This window comes from Antennarius striatus, chromosome 23 (assembly GCF_040054535.1).
Source record: "Antennarius striatus isolate MH-2024 chromosome 23, ASM4005453v1, whole genome shotgun sequence".
NCBI lineage: Eukaryota > Metazoa > Chordata > Actinopteri > Lophiiformes > Antennariidae > Antennarius > Antennarius striatus.
Window position 1 is genome coordinate 6,447,323 of NC_090798.1, and position 21,172 is coordinate 6,468,494.

General features: G+C 39.8%; 1 protein-coding gene across 4 annotated transcripts in view; it reads left to right on the forward strand.

Moving 5' to 3' along the window:
• sorcs2 (sortilin-related VPS10 domain containing receptor 2) overlaps positions 1 to 21,172 on the forward strand; it is a 267,219-nt gene that overhangs the window by 115,231 nt on the left and 130,816 nt on the right. For all 4 annotated transcript variants that reach the window (XM_068308719.1, XM_068308720.1, XM_068308721.1 and 1 more), the window contains exon 3: positions 13,293 to 13,392. In XM_068308719.1, the coding sequence (XP_068164820.1) occupies positions 13,293 to 13,392 (100 nt within the window). The remainder of the gene's footprint in view (positions 1 to 13,292; positions 13,393 to 21,172) is intronic.

Sequence of the window (21,172 nt, forward strand, 5' to 3'; positions counted from 1 at the left end):
TTCCCAAAACAGACAGTTTGTGTTTGATGTCAGGGCCCTTTTGGGGTATCGGATGATGGAAAAAAAAAAATTAAACTACTATTTTTAATGAAACCATTCTTCTGTAACAAATTCTGATTTTTAATTATTTTTTACAATTATTTGTTTTTGACAAAACCAGGAATCCAAACCCAAATATGGAATATTTAGTTAACAAAAATAAAAAAAATCACAGAAAAGTTGGCTTTGCTCCATTTTTGATTCTTGAACTGCCAATTAACTAAAGGAGCATTATTTTTTGCTTTTTTATGTTAGGTAATACCTGACAGAACTTGAGTAGATTGATGTAATCATGTTTGTTGGATACACTTTTAACACCCAAGAATGAAAATTTGAGGGATCACTAAAACAATTTAAATCCCCCTGATGAAATGAATATCTACACCAAATTACACAGCGATCAATCCAACATGGTCACAGTTGAAATGCTTCACCCACCAAATGGTATCATTTTGCCTCGGGCAGTTCTCTTTGCATGGCTATTAAAAGCACAGATTGATTTGGCACAAAGCAGTGGATTAAACAGAGTAAATTGACACAATAAATATAACAATATAACAAGACGTTACAATGAAAAACAGAAAGCAATATGTGTTTAAGAGTTATTGTTTTTCAAGATAGAATAAATATGGCAGAAATTACTGGACTGCTCTTTTATTATTCAATGTTTTTTTATTTGTCCTGTGATGAGTTTTCAAATTAAAACCGTCTTTACCCACTCATGACAACCATTCTATTAGTAAATGATATCTCTCCTCCCCTCCATCTAAACACACATCTGAAAACATTTAGTAAATATGAAATCCCTTTCAAATAAACATGCTTCAACTGGATTTTACAGATTCATGTGAAACCTGACTGAAGCTAAATCTATATGTAATTCTTGATAATTAATGCTTAATCTCGACCACAATTTTTTCAGTGTTTTTTCTCTCTCTAAGTATTCACTATCTTTTAGTCTTTCTATTCAAAAAGAATAAAGCCTGATCTTTTCCTATGTGAGCATTTTGTCTGTCTTTAATTAAATGGATGAGGTCAGTAATTGGCTTTTAGAGCTACAAGTGATGAGGACTTTCCAAACGCCCAAGGAAAGAAACACTTCCACTGAAAGCAATTAAGTTGGAGAACATTCTTTTCTCTTTCATTTCATCTTATTCTGCTGCTGCAGCTCAGTGTGGTTATGGAAAACAAAGTGCAGTGAGGGCAATGGTATCATTTTTACAATAGACTTTTTGAAAGACTCTGCTGATCCGGCTGTGAACAACACTGTCAATTTAAAGATTCTCAGCCAAGTTCAGTTGGAGGATTTGCTGTATTTCATCTGTTTGTATCTGCTTACTCTTTGTCCCTTCACATACTAGAACATCAGATTTGAAACCACTGCAAACAAACAGATATGTTTCGTATGAGGGATGAGAGAGTGTGGTGTTCACGGAGCATGCCCCCACGGGTGCTGATGGGGGATGTCATCTAGACAAATGTCCCCATTTACTGCCCATCCTCCCCCTATTCCACTGAGACATGGTGCGCATGGGGTGAGTCGAGGGTGTTGCAATGAAGCTGTGGGTGGGAGAAGGTGGGGGAAGTTTTATGCCACGTATGGAAGCTGAATAGTGGAATGGAGCCAGAAGCAATGTGAGTTAGAGCTTATAACCACATTAGAGCAGGAAGACAGAGGAGAAGACTATAAAAAGTGCTTAATCTCAGTGAGCAGAAAAGAGGAACAAAGCGAGAAAGATAAGTTGAACTGCTTAGTGGACTTGCTACGAAGCTTGATTCTACTAAAAACACTATCTATTGCTCACAGTATACAGTCTGTGGGAGTAGAAGCACATCATTGTCAGCTTTAGCAAGAGAAATCTGATTTTGGCCATGATGTTTACTCGGAATGTGTTTCTGGTTGGTGTGATCTTTATGCAGGTTACAAACACAAACAATGGCAAAAGAGGGGAATTTAAATTAAATAAAACTGTAAGTGTAAAATAATTGAAAGTTTAGCTATAGACTAATTAAGTTGAGTTACATAAGCAGTTTGCTCCACTAAAGGCTGCATCATCAAATATGTGTGTGTGATCTAGTGGACCAACAATAAAACTACAGATGGAACCCAGTCCTTTATAGCCAAATTAATGGAGAACATACATGCTGGAGTTTTACATTGCATTCCCCAGCCCATTCAATGTTTTCCATCTGAAAACTCTTTTTATCTTTTGATTCCATTGAAACATTAAACAAACCACAGGGAGGCTTGAGGCTTCTCTACCAGGTCTTGGTTGTAAGGAATCCAAATCATCGCTCAAATTTTGAAAATATTGTGACATCAATTTGTTTTTCGTCTAAAAAACATTTTAAGTCCAAAGATCACTGATTCACTGATTTTCTTAGATGTGAGGGAATTTTATGTAAGAGGTCATGAAAGTCATTACAGCAGCATTGAATGAACAATGATCACAATGTTCCTTTAACCCCGTCATTTCACCTTTTCTTTGCAAATCTTTTGATTATTAATGACACTCCTACCCAACTGACCCGGTGCTCTCCTCATGTGTTTCTGGCACACTGGTTAGATGTTATGCAGAAGGAAGTCAGACCAAGTGGTGTTACATTACAAAAATAACAGTAACATTTTGGAATGAGGACAATATTACAAGCTATTAGATATTACTATGATATTCTGATTGGAACGTGGATGTGAGCACGAGTATTGAATTCTCTGTAAGGATTTTGGTCTGTGCAGATTGCTGTTTTCATTTTGGCTAATTATGCTCTGTGGGAGAGCCTGAAAGTTTTGCTGTCGGGGTTCCAGGGAGTGGGGGTTATTTCTCTTGGTAATAGTGTTTTATATATACACATGCATCTTATTATGGGTTTAACTATAAAAACCATTATTGCTTGTAAGAGAAAGTTTCATGATTTGCATGTAGGGTGCTAACTATAGACACGTGAAACTTAATTTACTGACATAGATCTCAAGAGAGTTTGCACAATGCACTGCAAGGAAGTAATTTAGGTAGCATTATTGGATTTCCAGAAGGTGTGACACACAAAATTTGTGACATATAGTATGAAGACATGGGAGTGACAGGCCTGTGACTGAACGCCCTTCACTGCATACAAACACAGCCTCAGTTGGTAAAAATAGGCTGAGTTCAATCCACGTAGGGAGACCTGAAGGTCACAGAAACATCCATGTTTGTTTGTTTTTTACTCTTTTTTGTCAAAATGATCCAAACAAATTGCGATCAACGCTGACTTGATGAGACCAGTGTCCCACCCTCTCTCATTCTGTTGATTTATTTATACATAATATTATGCAATGTTCTGTTTGAATTGGAAATATACAGATGCAAAAAGAATTGACCTCCATAAGCAGCCTCTCAACTGGCAGCAGTTCTCTCTTCCTGATAGCTATGCTCCAGTGGGCTTTTGCACTTCAAGAGACAATCCACAACAGTGAAGTGCCCTTACTGAGCATGAATCATCATTTCTTGGCTAACTGCCTGTTCAGACTACTTTCAGTGTAGGAGGCTTTTGCAGATGCAATTTGCCCATTACTGCTGGGGCATCAGTGACAAAGCTGAAGGAAGTGTAGCCCACATCCTCCCACCCTGTGTTACCTGGTACAGTCAAACCTGTCTAGAAAAGACAGAAGTGAAGGAACTAAACAGAAATGTCCATATTGAACAAACAGTCTTCAAATAGTGAAGGTGTGCCAATTTATTTCAAAACAGAAGCATCAGTTTCCAAGTTATAGTGCTCTACGTGTTACTGTATGTACAAGGAGAGCCAGGACACAAATGCAGAGTAAAACTGAAGAATGGTTGAATGACAACAAAGTTCAACTGAAAATCACCTTTTGGGAAAAATACATTATATTAAAAGTATGACCTGAAAATTACCACAAAGAGTAAATTAACAAAAACATACAAAACTACCATTGATAGGAATACTCACAAAAGTAGCAATAGAAATCCAGGAGTAAATTCAACACTAGCAAAAGCATAAGGTCAATTCGAAACTTTGAGCATTAGTATCAGGAGAACAATTGAATCACAGGAAGCAAAATGAATCTTCAGTCAAAGAAGACGAGTTGAGGCGGCATTAAATATCCAGCTGATAGCAGCGACTCAGAGGTGTGTCTTATATCTCCGCTGAAGAGAAGAGGGAAGCATGGAAAAAACACCAGCGCAGGACCATCTCCTTCTTCTTTTCCTTTTGGTTTTTCCCTTCAGGGGTCGCCACAGCGAATCAGTTGCCTCCATCTAACCCTGTCTTCTGCATCCTCTTCTCTCACACCAACTACCTTCATGTCCTCTTTCATTACATCCATAAACCTCCTCTATGGTCTTCCTCTAGGCCTCCTGCCTGGCAGTTCAAAACTCAGCATCCTTCTACCAATATATTCACCATCTCTCCTCTGGACATGTCCAAACCATCTCAGTCTGGCTTCTCTGACTTTATCTCCCAAACCTCTAACATGTGCTGTCCCTCTGATGTACTCATTCCTGATCCTCTCCATCCTGGTCACTCCCAAAGAGAACCTCATCATCTTCATCTCTGCTACTTCCAGCTCTGCCTCCTGTCTTTTCCTCAGTGACACTGTCTCTAGACCAAACAACATTGCTGATCTCACCACAGTTTTGTACACCTTATGGTAATGGTATACGATAATGGTATATACTAAGTAAAAAAAAATTATGGCTAAAATAGACTACTACTAATTTCTATTTCATTTAATTAGAGTCAATGTGATCTCTGAAAGTCATATCCTGACCCAGATATTGTCATCAATTGACAAGATTGACAAGATTTTAAATGTGTAATGTTCTTGAGTCGACTTAGCATCAATGTCTTTGCTTAAATCTGTTGGGAAATTATGTCTAAACTTGTCCATGTTGTAGATATCCACTGGAAAGTCCCGCATGTGAGTTCAGCTATTTTCATCGAGTCTTCAACCGTAGCTTTTCTTGAAAGTCTCCAGCCAGTTGTGGACAGCTTTGCAATCACTTTATGACAATTCTCTTTGAGCTTCAAAGGTCACATGATGCTTTTCAAAAAATATCATGGCTTCTATCAACACTTTATTTTGGTTTATTTATTTTTTCATTTTATACATGTTGTGTTTCCCTGCAATAATATCTCCTGTTATTTCATTCTTTCTCTGCCTCCCTGCACTCAATCAAGTTCATCCCCTTCACCCGTGCTTCCCCAGTCACCTGCAACCCATATTCTAATCAGCCTCTATGTTATATAAACTTAGTGCCATGCCAGATTGTTTGTGTTCGTCCGACTTTTTTTTTTAGCATTCTTGTTTCGTGCCTGATCTGCCTACTCTCCTGTTGTGCTTTTGGGTTCCATCTGCCAGTTTTATCCAAAGCACGACAAAAGTTGGTTGAGTTCATGGTTTACTGCAAGTCAGGCGTTTCTCTTCTTGATGCTTGGATTTGCTCTTTTATAAGTTTTCTCTCCTTTCCTCGAGAAAGTAAATGGCTTTAAAGTTAGAAAAAAAGGCCAACTTTATACCACTTGTAATTCACTGTTCCCCATTTAAGACTGAACAAGAAATCATTTTTGTTCAACTTTATGGAGACAAATCAACTGTCATCATCTCTTCTTCACTCACATATCTGCGTTGTGGGTCACAGATGGCGCTGGAGCCTATCCCAGCCGGCCATGAGCAAGAGATGGGGTACACCCTGGACATGTTACCAGCTCACTGCTGGGCCCACAGGTGCTGCCACCATGCTGCCTCTCCAGAACAAAAAAAAAAAACAACAACCCTGTGCTTACTGCCAGTTTTTAGCTGCCTGCAAGTCTCCCAAGCCGCTGGTCATGGGAATGACATGAAACTCAATGCATATGATGATTGAGAATTAAATAGGACTAATTCATGGTGAGAAGGAGGTCACATTATAGAAGTGTGCACTACACCAGGTTTGTCTGTACTGTGATAAAAAAACACTAATAAACCCTCATTTGCATATGACAATGATTTTAGAATGAGCGAATCCATTTCAGCGCAGACTCGTTGCTGTAACAGCATCTGTGATGGTCTGTTCTTATCAGATCCATTTCAGAAAGTGTCTGCTCCTATTCTACAGAATAATGTAGTATGTTATCATCCTGTCAGTCTTCTCTGCTACATTCCACATGACAGTACCTAAATGCCTGCTGCCACTGCCAAAGACAATTGTAACTGGTTAGTCTCAAATACAAAATGTGGCCAATAGTTGAACAGGAAGTTAGAAGGGAAAATGGGCAAAATGCAATCTACTGACTGGTTTTCACATGTAGAGAGGATGCATCAGCTCATGTAAATAAAAAGTTAGTTGCCTTTCAAATCTGTGCACCTCTGAAAACCTCATGGTATAAGTTTAGAGCATGCTGAGCTGTGAGGAGACCAGGGACCAGGTGAAAAAGTGTGGGATATAAACACTGTATTTTGGGATGGTGGCCATGGACTTGACTACCTTGTTTACCCTGCTTTCACCATTACCGGATCCTTGATGGATGGATAGAAGGATCTTTAACTGTTTCTTGGCTGGTTAGTCATTATATGGATACATCTTTTAAACTACACCCCAGAATAATGACTGATTGGATATATATAGATCTTTTAAAACACTGACCTGTTATTTTTCTTGTCCAGCCTCACTCTCATTAGTTTACATCTGGACTATCCATCATGTGTCTGACCACTGTGAGCCAGTCAAACACAACATTTATTGGAAGCAAAGGCAACCATTGATCACCATTTGCAATCACTTGGGGCGGCGGTGGCTCAGTGGTAGAGTGCGTGGTAGAGCGGGTCGTCCAATGTTCAGAGATCGGCGGTTCGATTCCCACTCCTGCCAAAAAAACACCCGGAGGTGAGCTGACAGTGGAGCACCACTGAGGCACCCTTGATCAAGGTGTCGTCCCCCTTACAAGTTGCTCATTTGGGGCGCACCACAAAGGAGCCACTGTACCTCCCCTGCATGCATACAGGCCCCCTGTGTGTTTGCTTGTTCAAGGCCTGTACATACTAACATATGCATGTGATTTGATTGGACTAACTAGAATGTGCTCTTAATTTCCGTTCGGGGATTACTAAAAGTATATAAAATTAAAGTTATCCAAAAAAAAGTTAAACACCTCAGTTTAGGATTGTTGTCCTATTGGAATGTTCAATAAAACAAATTCTTTAGCTTCTTTGCAGATGGCAAGACATTTGGATGGAAGCCATCGAACCCTCTTCATGATGCAGGTTTTTTGTGACAAAGGAAGTAAAACAGCTTCAAAGCATCACCATGTTAGGAAGGTTTTAGGGTATTCTTTTCTTTATATTCTTCCCTCTTCCCCCTTCAGACATAGCGCTTATCCATAAGCCCCAAAAGTAAAAGATTGATTTCATGTCTCTTCAGAACAGAATCTCAAAATGAGTCTTATCTAGATGGTTCCGAGCTACTGCTAATGACTTTCTTTATGTTTTTAGGTTGGCAGTGAACCTTTTGGAGTTTGATCATATAACCTTTATGCATAACTATAATGCTGTATTCCGCAGGCATGACCATGAAAAAATTTAAAGTCTTTTTTTTCCAGTCAGAATCAGATCTCAGCTGAAGGTCGACGTCATAGTGAGGTCAGTGGTCCAACAGAAATATATGCTCAAAAGAATGATTTTTCAAACTCTCTTCCTTCTTTTGGCAGCACGAGGTCGCTCTCTAGAAGACATACAATACTGTGCATTACACATTTCATTCAGAAGTCAATAAAGCCAGGCTTTGACACAATCAGGCCAGAGCAGATGGCCATAAAGCCTTTGTCCAGTGTACACCTGAGACTCCCAAAGCTTTATCATCCATAACCATTGCACTGCTGTAAAAAGTAGGGAAAATAAACCAATAGATGGCACAGAGGGGTTGCCTGTTGTAAAAAAACAAACAAACAAACAAACAATAAAAGGTACAGACAAACAGAATGGTCATTTTCAAAAGACGAGAGTCAGGAAGAGGTCATGGTCATGGTCAACTTTATTGTCAGCATTGATGAGCAATCCATGTGTGAAAGAGATGAGTGGCTCCTGTTCTATTTCAGCACCTTATCTAAAAGTTTCATTGTCTCTGCATCACAGAGCCGTTCTATGAAAATACTTCAGCTCGTCTACTGTTCTGAAACACAAAATGTAATCTCAACTTTTTGGAAGCTCATTTTGTCCGGTAGTATTTATGATGCCTTGCTTTTAACCACTATAAATCACCTTTAATGCTAATGGCAGGCATCTCTCAGCAGTAATTTTTAATACTAGTCATGGCAAGTACCTTTGCTAAGATATATCAAACCTCTTATCTCCTGCTAATTCCCCACTCTTTCAAAAAGAAAAATAGGCTCATGACCTAAGCTTTAACCTGCTATGGACGGAATTTGGCTTAAGTCCTTTTGGGATGCAGTTAATAATAACCCCAGTGAGTGATCCTCTGGCAAGGAAGCAAATTTGCCTCATGCTTCATCACTCTTGTCAGCGTAGTGATTGCATTGTAATGCATTGCAGATTTTCTCAACCTTGTGTGTCTGTGGCAGGGCAGCATGCTGCTTGGATGATCGAAAGGACTGACACATTCTCCACAGGCAGATACCTCTCAATTCTCCATCTTGTCGGGGTCTTCTGGCTTCTTTCCTAACTGCTCCCCAATTTGCTGGATGGGCTCGCTTTCTAAGACAATCATTAATGAGCCTCGTCAAAATCTAACAGTCTGGCCCGTCTGGGTGTCTGGGCTTGATAGCATTTGTCTGCCTCAGTGGTTGGCCTCCTGCAGAACTCAGTCCTTTGGTATGTCAAGAGACATCCAGCTTCTGTAGAACCTATGTCCCCTGGCTCTACTTCAGCACACCAACTGAAATATGAGCCTACTTCACAATATTTGCTTAGTTTCTTACAGCAGCAGATACTTCTTGATATGCATGCCCAGTGGAAGGGAGACACCTCTGCCATTACATCTCAATCCTAACACATCTCCACCAGGAAACACAGATCTATTAGTTGATCAGGAATCCTTTACCAAGTTGCCTCCTTTTATACATTCTCAGTCCTACCTTTTTTGTGTTTTGGTATTCTGACTCATGGTACATCGCCTTGATGCTTTCGATTTACCTTCCCTGAGACGTCAGGTGCTGGGAGCAACCTTGACATATTAGGACATTAAATCTGAATCAGCACCTGTCACTGCACTAAAGTGCTTCCATATTCACTGTTTTCTCAAGTGCATCAAGGAAAATACAATTTTACCCACAGTGTCTGTCCCTGTCACATCTCGTCTCACAGGCATATCCATGTCTGCCTTCGTCTCCCCTTTCCTGTCTCTTGTCATTCGACTCTTATTTTATACCTCAGGATTCTAGTACTTTAAGTTGTCCATTGTTATCATTTCAGCAGTTTTGTATGATTTATCTGTGGTGGCTTGTTTGAGGCTGTGTGTTACTGTATTTGTGTCGGACATATTTTGAAAGAGTTCTTTGAACTATTAATGGAAATGGGTTACTTCTGTGTATGCCTTTCTTGCCACTGTTTTTCTGCTAATACATAGTTATATAATGATTGAAATAGTTATATAATATATAGAACTAGAATGCTACCTTTAATATGATAAAAATACATTCCACTCACAAACCCAGATCACTTAGCTCGTCCTGTGCTCTGACATCTCCCATCTCATCTGACTGCTCCTGTTCCAAAGTAATTAATTTTTATTATTTGTGATAACTTCTTACCCGTCTATTTATCCAATAGCTGGGATAACAGATATTGTTAAATGATTTCTCATAATTACGAATATTATTAACAACCTCAGATAGTCTTCAACCTATGAACACAATTGATTACAAGTGGGTGTCCATAAGCTCAGTTGTGTGTAAGTTGCTATTTATTACATTTCAATCTATAATCATCATTTGATATAATTAAAATGTCATTACCACTCTGAAAACGTAAGTACTATTCCCTAAGACGTACTAGAAAAAATAGCAGGACATGAAAACAACACATTATGAATTAAAATACAAGGACAGGTAATTCTTAGATAAGTGCAAGAAGATTTTGCTTACTTTAAATTAATTCTTGAGGAGAAGACAAAAAAACTCTTGAATGAACTCTAAACCAGCCTCCTACGGCCCAAGCTGTTTTTTCACATCCATTTTTTTTCTTTCTTTTTGCTATTTGGGTTTAGGGTTAAGGATTAGGCTTGGGGTTAGGGTTAGGGTTAGGGTTGGGCTTAGAGTTAGGGTTAAGATTCAAGGTTAGAGGTTAGGGGTTAAGGGTTAGGTTAAGGGTTAGTTAAGGACAAATTGCTTGAAAGTGAAAATTCCTAACCCTAAACATCTCCACGTATGTGGCCACTAAGCCTTAGGGGGTTGCATATCAACCAACATCTAGTCAGCTGTTAATGTCGACAATCCACTGTACAGTACTGTAGCATCTGGCATTTAACATTACCTACCTTTAGAGCGAAGGAAAGAAGGGGAAGGGTGGACTTATTGTTGGTCAGAGGCAGAGTTGTCATCAGAGATCGTCGTCACTACCACTTTCTCCAGAAGCCTTTGCTTTGTCAGCCATGATTAAAAATAAGGTATCCAAGGGGGCAAGAAATCTGACATACTGAGATGCTCAGAGATTAGACAAGAACAAGATTGGGGAGATACATGTTGGAGATACGTACGCATTTTGCTCGGCATGGGTTGTGACAGAAAGGGGGACTACAGTAGTCAGATATGTATCTCCGAATGTTTGTAAGTTGAATGTTTGTGTCTCGAGGACTACCTTTACTAGTATTATTGACGATTCCAATTGATTGCAAACGTCAATACTAGATCTAGTACTCTTGCTGTACTCTGTGGCATCATTTGACTGGAATAAATTTGGACATTTGAGGCTTGCAATTGTTTCCATCATACACTATGAGCATAATTGCAACAAATGCTTTCTTTTTAACACCTGTTAGATGTAAAAAAAAAAAAAAACAGAAGAGAGAGAGAAGGAAACAGCTTCCACAGCAGCAGGCTCTTTGTTAGTGAATGCAGAAAGACCCATTGGGCACGAAGTGATAACAGTTAACATCCAGATGTTGAGAAGTGGTTCTGTCAAAGCCCTACAGTGTCTCCACAATCACTCGTGGGAATACTGGATCGATGCTCACATTGACTGTAAACCCGACGTATTTTAAGGTGACAGAGAGAAAGAGAGTGAGAGAGGGGGGGGGGGGTGGAGAGAGACAGAGAGAGAGAGCGAGAGATTTGATTTTGATTTTTAAAATCACGTTTAATCAAATTACAAGATAATCACATTGACACAAAATCCAAAAGAGATTCACGTAAAGAGGATTTTAAATAGTATCTTGCCTTTCCTGAACATAGAAACACCTAACCTTTTATCATTTTTTAACTAAAAAAAACAAAACAGAATATTGGGTTTTCAATCGTTGGCCATATCATGCGTAACTGTCCGAAGGGCTGGAGGTGAAGGCTGAAGGGACCAGAGAGACAGCTGCCAGGGTGGTACATTCTCTCTTGGAGAAGGACGAGGAAGATGATGATATTGATGATGATAAGAGAGCTCTTTAAAGGAAAAATACGAGAGAGAGAGAGAGAGAGAGAGAGAGAGAGAGAGAGAGAGAGAGAGAGAGAGAGAGAGAGAGAATGGAAATACTGATTACCAGAAATGCCAAAAACAGAAAACTCTAAAGGAAGTACGACGATAGAAGCAGAGGGAAAGGGGAAATACTAAGAACACCAAATGTCTATGTCTACTAGGTTCTAAGCAATGATTTAGAAAATAATTGTTTTAGTAGTATAGCTTTACATTCAGCTTCAACTCTTACCCTAACCCATACTGTCATGATACGTCCTGTTTGTTACACACCAGGCCTTTACTCCATCCACAAGTGGGTTGTTCGAGATAAGCTGAGCTCTGGCTGCTAACAAAGCCATCATCATAGATCTTTCCCTGTCCTTCAAGTGATCCTGGGTTAAACGCCACATACACACCTGGAGAGGAAGATGAAAGCACTTGCCAGCTCACCATGGAGAAATAGCCCACCCCTGCTATGCCTCTCTATTTTCTCTGGCTGTAACAGAGCACTCTAAGGGAGCTGATTGGTGAATGGCTCGTCAGGGCTTCAGGTTGTGTGTGTGTGTGTGTGTGTGTGTGTGTGTGTGTGTGTGTGTGTGTGTGTGTGTCTGTCAGTGGTTCATGTCTCACTGTGCAAAGGAGTAAATCCTCTCATCCTTAACCAGGCTGACGTGCTGGCTCATCATTTCTCTTTCATCAACACGTCTTCTTCCAGGCTCCCTCCTGTTGAACGTTCAAATGCTGCAAACCCTCCTTTCCCGTCGATTGCTTTTTGTCAAATTAGTTCCAGAGAGTTGTCAAAAGCTGCGCATTAGAAAAGATAATGCAAATACAGTAGCTCTTAATTTTGCATTCTATTACCGTGATTTGCTTCTCAGTTATTTTGGTTTCTTAATCCATCATAATCAGTATTTGATGCCTTCATTTTCCCTGCTTGTAACATGTGCTTGAGGAGACTATGTCCTGTGTAAGTCTTTAGCTCTCTACTTGAAACATTAATTATCCATGTCTCAGATTTGCCGAGTAGAGAAGGGAACCATTTTTCTACAGATGTCACAAACAATAACCTTCATTGCGCTGTGGGTGTGACTGCCTCAGACCGGAGACACAATCCAGCAGTTTGCCATCAATCTTGAACACACACACAGCAGCCAGCACCTGCTCTTAAAGCTGCCACATTTTGGGATTGGCACATAGTTTATTGTTAGCTTGAGGCTGCTTTGCATCGTCGTGCCAATGACAGGTTGTCCAGCCATTTCTGATTTGTCAATGGTCCCCGACCGTGGACGGCGAAGTGGTAATTTCATAAAGAGTGAGCTCATAGGGAGCCTTCAGGGTAGTTTGAGAGAATAAGGTCCTTTTATTCCGGATTTAATCTCTTTATGTCAATATTTATTTCATGGTGCTGCTATTGTATTCTGTAATATGCAGATTAAGAACAATTTGGTGAAATTGTACCAAGAAAACTATCAACATATTATACATGCTGCTACATTTTCAGAGATTCTTTTCTCCAAACCATTACGTTAATGTCTTTTGGTATTGATATTGTGCATCTCAGGAGACCATTATGGAAGGAAATGAGGACAAAAATGTATTCAGAAGTTTGCTGATAAGTGCTATTTTTTTCCTTTCCCTGTCTGCTTGCTTTCAGGTCTACTGACTATGGCACCACCTACACCAAACTCAACCTGGTGCCAGGAACAACCATCGTGGTGACCAGCTTCTACATCTGCCCAACAAACAAGAAAAAGGTAGGAAGACGTATGCATTATCAAGCAAAGTAATGCATTTCCCATGCTTGCTGAAACTAATGCAGTGTTGATCCTCTAAAGCACTTTTAAAGAAATTCAAAGGGATTAACTGGAGTATGTCGTTGAAAAAGCAAGCTAGAGGCCTAAATGAATATTTACACAAGCTGGCTGTGTAGGAATGGGATTGAAATACATCTAGTTAAAGATATGTGATATCCACTGAAATGAAAAATATTTAAATTTATAAGAAGGATAAGCCCCTTGAGACTAGGCATCTCTTTTTCAAAGGGGGCCTCAAGTGTGCAAAACTTTCACAGCACAACACTTTTATGAAAATGTTTTGTACCTGTTGCATTCATCATGCTAAAAAATCTAATTTTGTGTGTTACACATTTATTTTATTTTTGTGTAATTTCATGATTTTTTCATTCAGCATTTCTAAGCATAAATAAGAAAAAGTCCAATTGAAATAATGATACCAACTGTACGCCAGCTTTTATATTACTGAAGGCCACATATTGGGAGGGAGCTGTTATAAATGTGCAAAATGGCCTTCAAAATGTCTGTGATAGGATCATAGATCATTTTTAAACATGCTATGATCTTTTCACTAAACCAACAAGGTTTGGTGCCTGTACCTATCCAAATCAAAGCTACCTTTATTACCACAGAGAAGATGATCCTCTTTTTAGTGCTTGCTACCGGTCTTAGATGTCATTTAAAGAGTTGTTGGCAAACTAATTCTGTCATGTCTTCCTGTCCCCCAACCAGAATAGACAATTAAGACATTAAGACATTCATGTCAGGGATTACTTCCTTTTTGGTTTGGGACTGAACCTTAGATTATGATGAAAATCATGCTCTACTGTCAGTCATCCAAAGTAAATAATAGTAGAAATACTGTGCGCAAAAAAGACACTCCTGTACCTCATGGGAATGAATGGTATGAAATCAAAACATAAAATGCATGAATTTATCTTAAATAAAGACATTTTCAGTTCACAGCCTTGTGGCGCCACTTGTCATTGGTCTTGAGTTGCACTTTTCCCACTTGTTAATTATCAATTCATTTTGACATTGTTGCTCAGCAACTACTCCTGTTCAAGTAATCAGCTCAGAGGCAGCTTCTGAGCTCCAGTTGGAGACTTGAGCTGAGACACGGCTGGATTACAAACCGTTGCAGCTTGTCTAATTGGCAGGTGCTATCGCCGGGGTCCAGGGTTCTTCCAGTCGATGACAAGATAGAGGGAGATTAGATGTAGTCACTTTTCCCACTTTCTGCTCTACTCCCCACCGTTTCACTCCTTGGTGCCTTGGTGCGGGATATTTCTTCTCATCTTTGACACACATGCGCGCACGCACGCACGCACGCACGCACGAACACACACACACACACACACACACACACACACACACACATGCACGTACAGAATTATAGAGGGCCAGCCAGCATGAAAACATTTAATTGCATGGGAATGGAGTTATCTTAATTTCCCTTCGGGACAGAAGGAGAGAGAGAGGAGACTGACTGGAGTGACAGAGTATGTTGTGACAGTAGGATGTCTGATAATATGAGCCAGGGATCAAACTGCTTGGTTTAACCTCCTTCAGGATGGCAAGAGGGAGAGAAGTGAAAGCTCAGGTTCATTTCTGCACGCTGGAATTGCTGTGTAGAGTCTGTGTGTGTCATCATTGTTACATAGGTTTATTCTTGTGTGGAAGGAGGTGAATGTAGACCGTATGTGTGGGTCCATGTGGAGTTGAGTTTTTGACGAACATTTTGATCCCTCCAACTATGTTTCAAGATGCATCTATGTTCTTACCACCTTCTTTTCTGCATCCAAATTATGAGCGATCACGTCCGTTAGGTGCCCCCAACGCACATACAAACACACACATACGTAAGCACTCTTTGATCGATAACGCTAATCACATCAGAAAACAGCAAAAGGGTGGGTCTGTGAGCTCTGTAAGGGGATTACACACGGAGTGACAGATCACACAGAAAAGGCGTTAGGGGCCTTGGATAATCAATAAGGACTTCAGGCAATTAGAGAGAGGTGAGTCTTCAGACGGAGACAATGTCACCCTCTCTTTCCCCTCTCCTTCTCTGCTTTGAGAGTTCCATTATCCGTTCAAGACCCTTTGCTGTGAAGGGCTCCCACGGACCCTTGACTCACTACAACACAAATGGAGTTGTAAATAAATTTTGAGACTTGAGGCTCAGTGGTTTTCTTTAGCAGTCACCTCTAGAGGGCTGTTAGCTGTGAAAGTATTTGGACAAGTTCTTTCCTTGTCATTGAACGCGGAGTGTAAGGTCTAAAGTATGTTAAAAGAAACTTATTTTTGTGACACTTTTCTGTTGGATCTTTGCCAGCCATCATAAAGGTGACTGTTTTTCAACACTACTGGCTTCGCTAAATGTTAAACTAAGACAGTGTTTGGTTTTTCTGTTTGGGGCTACTGTGGAAAAATGGCATTGAAAACGTGGTCTACTTCAGAAGAGGATCTCCTCCGTCTGTAGGTATAAAAGTCTTATTCGAGGCCAACTGTGATACAATTCTTGGCTTCAGATAATCACACAGTAATGAACACATTTATGGAAGTCTGTTGTCAGTTATTGTGGAGGTGAGCTAATATAAGTGGACTAGGAGGTTGGAAATATTCTGATTATGTCAAGACACAGATATATTAGCTCTTGGATAAAAGTTGGAGAGACCATGAAACTTGGAAAGAAAGAAGGTTAATGTGATTATCTTCTTGCAAGTTGGTGGTTGCACATGTGAAAAGCTCGTTTATGTACCATTTGCATGCTAAAGTAGGCATATCCATTTAAAACAGTGTGACCATCAATGCCCACATACCGTACTTCGAGTATCTTAAAATTGGCATTGCTACATCCACAAGAGGGCAGTAAAGAGTCAAAAAAGATTACGATAAAATGGTAACTAGGAGAAGGTTGTGAAAATATGCATAGTAAATGCAAAGCACCCAAAGTGGAAGTACCCAATTCGCAGGTGGTCTGCAAAGCCATGAAACACATCGAAACATGAGGATGGAGTCCGTTCGCTATTTTGCTTCTTTTATCAGTTGTAACTTTGCTTGAACCGTGGCAACAGTGCTCCAGCCATTTTATGACCTCTCCAAAAAGAAGGACAAAAAAAATATAGAAGGAAACTATTGGTGTCGCTTTCAGTATACGTCCTTAATTTGATGTCATTGTTTGTCCTGATACATTTAGTATTGAGCAAATCTACATTTCCATTATTTCAGCTCACCATTGTTATACAGACTACCAATTGGTCATTCCCCAACTGGGTTGTCCTATCTTCACAGCTCGGTGTAGTCTGATAAGGATTAGTCCTGTAAAAATCTGACCAATAAGAATTATTTTTCCAAAGACATCACAATAATATCTCAGTCTTTGTCGAAACAACAAGGCAGCACAACAACAGGCATGATCGACCCTCGAGGTTGATCTGATGTCCACAACTGTTTCCTCTGTGGGGCGTCTCTCCAGGGAGCAATGCTCGAGATCATTTGTCTGACGGGCCGATCGGTCGATTTTGATGAACAGCTCCACAATAAGAAATCTGGTGGACTGATTCACTTTGTCAGGACATGCAATGGAGAAGTTTCACAATGACAGCATAGGATGAGTCATTTCTACTCAGAACTTTGAGCTGTGTATAATTAGTTCCACCGTGATAAAATGTTTTTATAATGTATTTAAGTATATAATAAAATGTGAGCCGCCACAGCTCAATAAGCCAAGGTGATTCTGGGACATTAGCATTCAAATTGGTCACTTTATATGATGCAGCCCCACATGGCAATCAGCCACAGTGGGATGATGTCCTGCTTTTTATTGTAGTGCACCAAAGAAAGTCAGTCCTTTCCTGAGACATTACAACAATCCTGGAATGACAGAGCACAGAAATAAGTTCCGGTGGGATTCAGTTACCATTCAGGAGGTATTCTAAAACTAATACCAAAAGATTGCCTGCTGAGTCCTGTTGAAAGAAATCATCTCAAGATGTGTGACTAAAACATTGAAACATTGTACAATACATTTAAACATAGTCTGTGATGTATTAAAATGAAAATCATTGCAAATGTGAGTCAGTTTCTAAAGCATTTCAGTCTTAGTTAATACAGCAAACTGGAATCATGGTTCAAATTTCATCCAAATCAAATCTAAATAAAGAAATGGCTCCTTGGTCTGAAAATGTCTTTAGTTACCCTGAGATGGAAAATACGAAAAAATACAGAACCCTGAAGAACAATGAAAAAGATAGGAGACACAAGCAGATGGAGAACCATAGAAGATAACAGACTGAAATAATGCTGCAGATTTACTATCAGCATCTCAGTGAATGGTACTTCAAAGAAAAATGCACTGCTATTCAGATGTGCTCACATTACATTCAGATGATATTGTTACAATGAAGTGTATTTTCCGATAGACCATTCCGACTATCAACTCTGTGTCCTGCCTTCCTATACAAGAGATGATATCAGTACTGGATTTTTTTTTTTTTCTGAATCAAATATTCCTTCTCTGACCAGCGTTATAATAGAGAAGAGGACATTGAGATAAAGAGCAGTTGAACAGTAGTTGAAGCCATTCTGCTAATTGATTTACCAATTTTGTTTAATTAAGTTAGTTTAATCCCAATGCTATACCTTAGCACAGGGGTCACCAAATGGCAGATTGCGGTGCGGATCCGGACCGTGTGATGGTTCTGTCCAGACCCGTGAACACTCCATGATAAATTCACGGAGTAGATTTTCTTGGAGGATTTTTACTGACAGTGGGCGCTGCTCCTCCAGTTAATACAGTAACAGCGCCACTCAGTTCAGCCAATCAGACAGTTTCTTTACCTGCTCTGTCAGCACACCTGGAAGTGAGACAGCTCGCTGCCGCTACCGCTGTGAGTTTACCGCTACAGGAGCACAGAGGGAGACAGTGAGGACAGCGTAGCTGCAAATGAAGGGAGGTTAATGAGGTGGACAAAATTTATGTTTATTCCTCCATCAGGCAGTTCAAACCATTTTACCTCATATGGGCTGAACACGTAGCATTGATTAATTAATGAATAACGTGAAGCGCCACTCCGAAACTTTTGCGCAGAATTATCTCCTGAAATCCGAGCTGAGGGCAAAATGAAAGAGAAAAATGCAAATGAATGTTCACTAAAGGCACTGTGGATTTTGGGGCAATATAAACATCTTTTAGTGATGGGACAGTTGTGAATAAGTGCTTAAAAGCTGTTGTTGACCCATTGTTTGAGGGAAAACAGAAAGATGAGATGTGTGGAAAAACTCCCAATGTCAGCTTCAACAGCAACCAGAAAATCAGAAATATTGACAGCTTGATGCAGCTATTCAGAGAGCACCATGCATATCTGTGGACATTGATGACTTGTAGCTTTTGTGTGTGTCAGGTTCCTTCACAAAGATAAGGAGCTCTTTGCTGAGTGTAAAACCACTATGAAACACACACAAGAGGAGAGGACATACATGCAGCAATAAAAGAGATGCTGACAAAGTCCAGTGGTCTCTTTCACCACAGATGAGAGACCACCACAAGGTGGACCACCACAAGGTTACGTGTGCACATGTAAAGTTACTGTTACAAATAAGTTACTGTTAGGCCACATGCCCCTTTCTCTCATGAAGAAAGTTGTGTTAGCATTTCCCCCCTGAAAGAGAAAGTTTTTATTCATGCTTTCTGAACATGTTAATGTTTTTTTTTTACTTGTAGTGTAGGCTTTCAGTTCTTTAGGCTGGGATGTCTTTAATTTACAAGAAAAACATTATTCAGCTCTATTTGCCCCTTATTTTTAATTTTGAAGTTTGTGTGTTCCTCAATCTTACATAAAGGCTTTAACTTTATTTGCCTGGGTCTACTTTTATTTATGATGAGGTAAAAGAGCTAGCTGTACACTCAGTTCAACATATCCTGCATTGAAAATTGGTAATAAATGATAATGTGGACATAGGGACCAGCTATAAGACACAAACTGGACTTGGGTTCGAACCTTTCACAAAGGGGAAATTTTTATAACCGGACCTCCATGACTTTTAATTGAATACCCCTGCCTTAGCATCTACTGAAAGTGCTTGCAATTTGTGAAAGTTAGTGACAAGTGCAACATTATCAATCCGAGCAATGTAAAGCGAGGAATATAGAGACATGAAGAATATGCTGTTCCCTATTTTTCTCTTGGTGATGATGTTTTAGTTTCAGACTCTCAAGGCTACCGAGACATTTGAAACCTTAAATATCAATACAGCTGATGAAGGATCAGCCCAGCATGTGCTGCTTTGACTCTGGGTGCCTTAGGTCTTCTATTCATGCTACTCCGCCTCTTTCCGGTGTTTTTTTTTTTTTAATACCTGCTGACACTTTAGATATAACAGACATTTCTCTGATTAATTATAAACATTTTAGTAGGTGTGCACACAAAGTTTGGTATAGTACTCTCCTTTCACCTTCTGGAATTTCAACCATGGGTCTTCAAGTAACTGGTTGCATGAAAATGCTTGAAACTGAAAGTTAAGCCAGTCTCTGTAGTAAACTGTTCCTATACTAATGTCACTGACAAGCAAAGTTGTGCTGAAGGTAATCTATTCCTGTAAAATAAAAAAATAAAGGAGATACCGTGTATGATTTTTCAACACAAGTTGAAACCACGTGTTCTATTGTTAAAAGGCTAAATCAAAGGGTAGTCAAATAAGAACTCCTTGTCCTACTTCCTGTTCAGTCAAGTGTATCACAGACAGGCAGCCTTTTCTTTATACTGTGCACAGACACTGATCTGGGATAGGCTGATAAAGAGTCTGGAGGATATACAAGTGAACAGAGGACAGTGGGAGGTGGTGTTGGATCACAAAGGCTTGTTGAAAGTCTGTCAACAAATGGTTGGTCCACCCACACAGTCTAATGGAAGCAGAGTTAAACTTATGAGTCGACAGCCTATATTTATAACATCAGGAAGACAGGTGTAAGGCCATGGGGTTCAGTCAGAGAATGAAGAAGCATCTGATTATATATGATGCATTATATGAGTAAAGTTACACGAACCAAGAGTAAACTTTAGAAGCACCTTCCAAAGTTCATGCATGAGCTGTAAAACTATATTTCAGAAACACATGTCAAAGTCAAGAGGAAATTCAATTTAATTGGAATTTTATTTTGAAAATATGTATGATGTACTGAACATCTGGTTGAAAGAGGTTAGCAGTCACTTTTCACTGAGGTACATCCAAGGAGAGTAAAGCAGAAACAAAAACAATAAAAATCACAATTTTAATTGATCAGATTTACCATTATGTCTCTGAGCAAACGTGCTCCATTCACAGCACTGCTACAGGTCAATACAGACCATCCTAAATCTTACTGGCAGAGCACATTCACATTATAGCATTGCATTAGTTGTGATCATCTGTGACCTAGCATTGATTGATGCTATTGATCCAGATGGTCTGTCCAGCTGGGCTCCTGTGCCTCAGCAGTGGGACACATGGATCAACACTGCAGCTCTCAGGCCTTCACAGGCTGGACCTCAATGGACTGACCTGACCTGGATCCAACATTTCAGATCAATTGGTAACAAGCCAGCAATACAGACTCACACCGCTATCTGCTGGCTCACCCTGGAGAGAGCGGGGACCTGAACAATCTGTCAGGCAGTTTTTGAAAAATGCAAATGCTGCCCCTTGTGCTTCTCTCTTGAGTTGTAGCGCTGTTTGTGTGTCCTGAGTTTAATGGAGC